Here is a 3,054-nt window from a genome sequence, read left to right on the forward strand (position 1 = left end):
GACAGAGTGAGACTCCAACTCAAAAAAAAAAAAAAAAAAGAATGTTTCCCAGAGCCAGGCAAGGCCATGGGCTACACATGTGTGACTGTCCTGAATGTGCTTTGGGTTTTAGGTACAACGTCTGTGTGATGGCATATGGACAGACGGGCAGCGGGAAGAGCCACACCATGCTGGGACCCTCCGTGCAGCATGGCCCTGCTTTGCCATCTGATTCACAGAGCCACCTGGGCATCGTCCCCAGAGCTGCGGAAGAGCTTTTCAGGTACCATGAGGCATGACGAGTCCCGTGATGACCATGTTAGGTGACAACTAGTTGTCACCAGCTAGGTACAGTGAGCAGGGAAACCCACATGGGGGTGTGAGATGGGCAGCACATGAGTGCTCACACAGGAGTATGACTACTGGAAGACAGTGACCACACCTGATCGCACATCAGATGCTGTCGACACCACCTAGGACCTAAATGTTTCTGGGGCGAGGGACGAGAAGGCCACACATGCTTATAGGACAGACTTGCATGAGCAAGGACTAACTGCCTGGAAAGAGCCTGTGGCAAGCGTCCCTGTCGTCAGAGTGGGTGGATGGAGGCGTCTGCTCTGGAGTGGGAAAGACAGGGCAAGGACTCCCCTTCTGTCTCATCCTGACATGGGATCAGCCATGTCTTCTTCTCTTGGAGAGAAGCTGGGAAGCCAGTCCTGCCCCACACACATGTTCCCAAAAGAGACCCCTGCTAGTACCATGAAGTTACCAACTGAACTGGTCCCAGAAACATAACAGTGGAACATCTGATCAAGTTGACAGGGACGCCTACAGTTTTGTGTGTGCTCAGCGTCTCCTCCTTTGGCTGGTCACTGGCCCTGCCACCCATTGACTGTCGCATGTGCGGCCATGTGTACATCCTGTTTCCTTGGTGGCTGCAAATTATATGATCCCACCAGCGGTCAGCTTGTGAGACCACACCCCTGAGCAGCAGGTGACAGTGGAGGTGGCCAACCTCTGAGTCGATTCCTGTTTCATGTGTTTCCTTGCATAACTCTTCTGTGTCTTTTAAAAATATTTATTTATTATTTTTAGAGATGGGGTCTCACAATGTTGCCCAAACTGGCCTTGAACTCCTGGTCACAAGCAATCCTCCCACCTCAGCCTCCCAAAGTGCTGGGATTACAGGCATGAGCCACCATGTCTGACCCTAAAAACCAGAACCAGACCAAGATGTGAGGACTTCCACAACAGCCTAACATTGTGTTGCCTCTTCAGACCAATGTTATTTAAGTATTTGTGCACAGAAACATTTGTCAATTTGCTTCTGTTTCTGAAAGAAAAAGTCGGCAAGCCCATCCCTCTTTTCTATAGTCTTGCCTACGTCTCCTGGGAGAGTCCCATCTGGATGGCAAGGCTGTGCTGCAGGACTGGATCTCAGGCTGATGAGGAGGCCCTGGGAACACAGTCCTGTGTCTGGGGACAGGATTGCATGCCCACTGTTAATGGTGTTGCCAGGAATGGCGCACGCCATCCTGCCCACATTTCCCCAGCCAAAGCAAGTTGCGTGGCCATGCAGAGTAGGCAGGGTGTGGCCGGGACTGCAGATGACATCTGTGTGAGCAACATGGCCCCCACAGACACACACTGGACGGCCTAGGTAACAAGGACTCTCTTGGGACACATGCTGCGCCACTGTTAACGTGGCTTCAGAATCTCAGGACCCGGTGGCTCCTGGTGCTGGTCACAATGGGCTGGGCTGTGAGGGGTGCTGCCATTTCCACCTGGAACCCCTTCTGGGAAGTGGGTCCACCCTGGACAACAGCCTGGTGGCTGGGAGCTGAGGAACGGCCACTAGCACATGGCTGAGCTGCGGTGGCGGCGGTGGTTTCCTGGAATCATTGGAGAGAGGGGTGCCACGGGAGGGAGAGAGGACATTGCAGGAACATTGCCGGGACCAGCCTGTTCCCGTGCCCGCAGGCCCTCCAGCCCTGGACAGGTCTCTCTCACCACACAGCCTTCAACATTTAAAGCCCCTGCTCTGGGGTGTGGGGGGCGTCTCTTCCCTTAGTGGCCATGCTGGTGACTCTAGCAACTGTCCAGGCTATGGAGAAAGCCAGCTAGCAGGGACGGTACCGGCTGTTCAATATCCAACCATTACTTTTTCTTTCTGCAAAGCAAACTTAAAAAAAATGTTTTAAACATTTTTTGTAGAGACGAGGTCTTGCTATGTTGTTCAGTCTAGTCTCGAACTCCTGGACTTAAGTGATCCTCCTGCCTCAGCCTCCCAGACTGCTGGGATCACAGGTATGAGCCACTGTGCCCAGTCTGCTAAGCAAACTTTTTCAGGCCCAGAAACAGAGACTTCAGGCAACAAATTCAGGAAAAAAATTCAGGCACTGAGGTAGAAGCTAGGAGAGGATGGTGTGGAGTGGGGGAACCCACTCTGTGGTAGCAGTATAGGAAAGTTGAGCAAATCAGCGATTGGAAGTAGGTGTGACTTGTCAGCGTTGCTCGGAGCCCAGCTTCCTCATACTCCCAGCGAGCTGTGCGCCTGCTCACATGGGTTTCACAGACAAAGCCCTGGGTGGTCGGTGCAAGCAGGCATCTCATAGGCCATGATTCTGTCTGACTTTGGCGTTCATGAGCAAAGCGTGTCCTGGGAATGACAGGCAGGACAGCAAGAACTGGAGCGAGCTCAGAGAGCTATGGAGGAGCAATCAGCTGCTCACAAGTCCGTGGGAGGCACCTAACCCATGGGACCATCTAGAAATGGTATAGTCACTTTGCCAAATAGGAAATCCTGTGACTGACAAGTGGTTAAATCACCTTGTTTCTAAATTTTTAAAAATGGACCCCCTCAATTTGCCTCCCACTCTGGTAGCTTTTCTGTCCTCTCAATAAATCCTGCTTTCTCAAAAAGAAAAAAAAAAAAAAGTTTTGAGTCTTGAGTCTTGGGTGTGTTATACATCTTCTTTTTTTTTTTCAATATTTTTAATTATGGTTTTGTGGGGTACAGTTAAGGGTTAGGAGTACAAGTATGTTTCATTCAGGCAACCTGTTGATAAGAGGTGT

At 51.1% G+C, this 3,054-nt stretch overlaps 1 protein-coding gene across 1 annotated transcript in view; it reads left to right on the forward strand.

Moving 5' to 3' along the window:
• LOC103261022 (kinesin-like protein KIFC1) overlaps positions 1 to 2,732 on the forward strand; it is a 49,934-nt gene extending 47,202 nt beyond the window's left edge. The window contains exons 10-12 of the mRNA XM_008058656.2: positions 113 to 262; positions 2,051 to 2,111; positions 2,652 to 2,732. Of these exons, the coding sequence (XP_008056847.2) occupies positions 113 to 262; positions 2,051 to 2,111; positions 2,652 to 2,732 (292 nt within the window). The remainder of the gene's footprint in view (positions 1 to 112; positions 263 to 2,050; positions 2,112 to 2,651) is intronic.
• Positions 2,733 to 3,054: the final 322 nt, after the last annotated feature.

The sequence above is a fragment of the Carlito syrichta genome, unplaced genomic scaffold (assembly GCF_000164805.1).
Source record: "Carlito syrichta isolate Samal-C Ts95f unplaced genomic scaffold, Tarsius_syrichta-2.0.1 Scaffold90612, whole genome shotgun sequence".
Classification (NCBI taxonomy): Eukaryota; Metazoa; Chordata; class Mammalia; order Primates; family Tarsiidae; genus Carlito; species Carlito syrichta.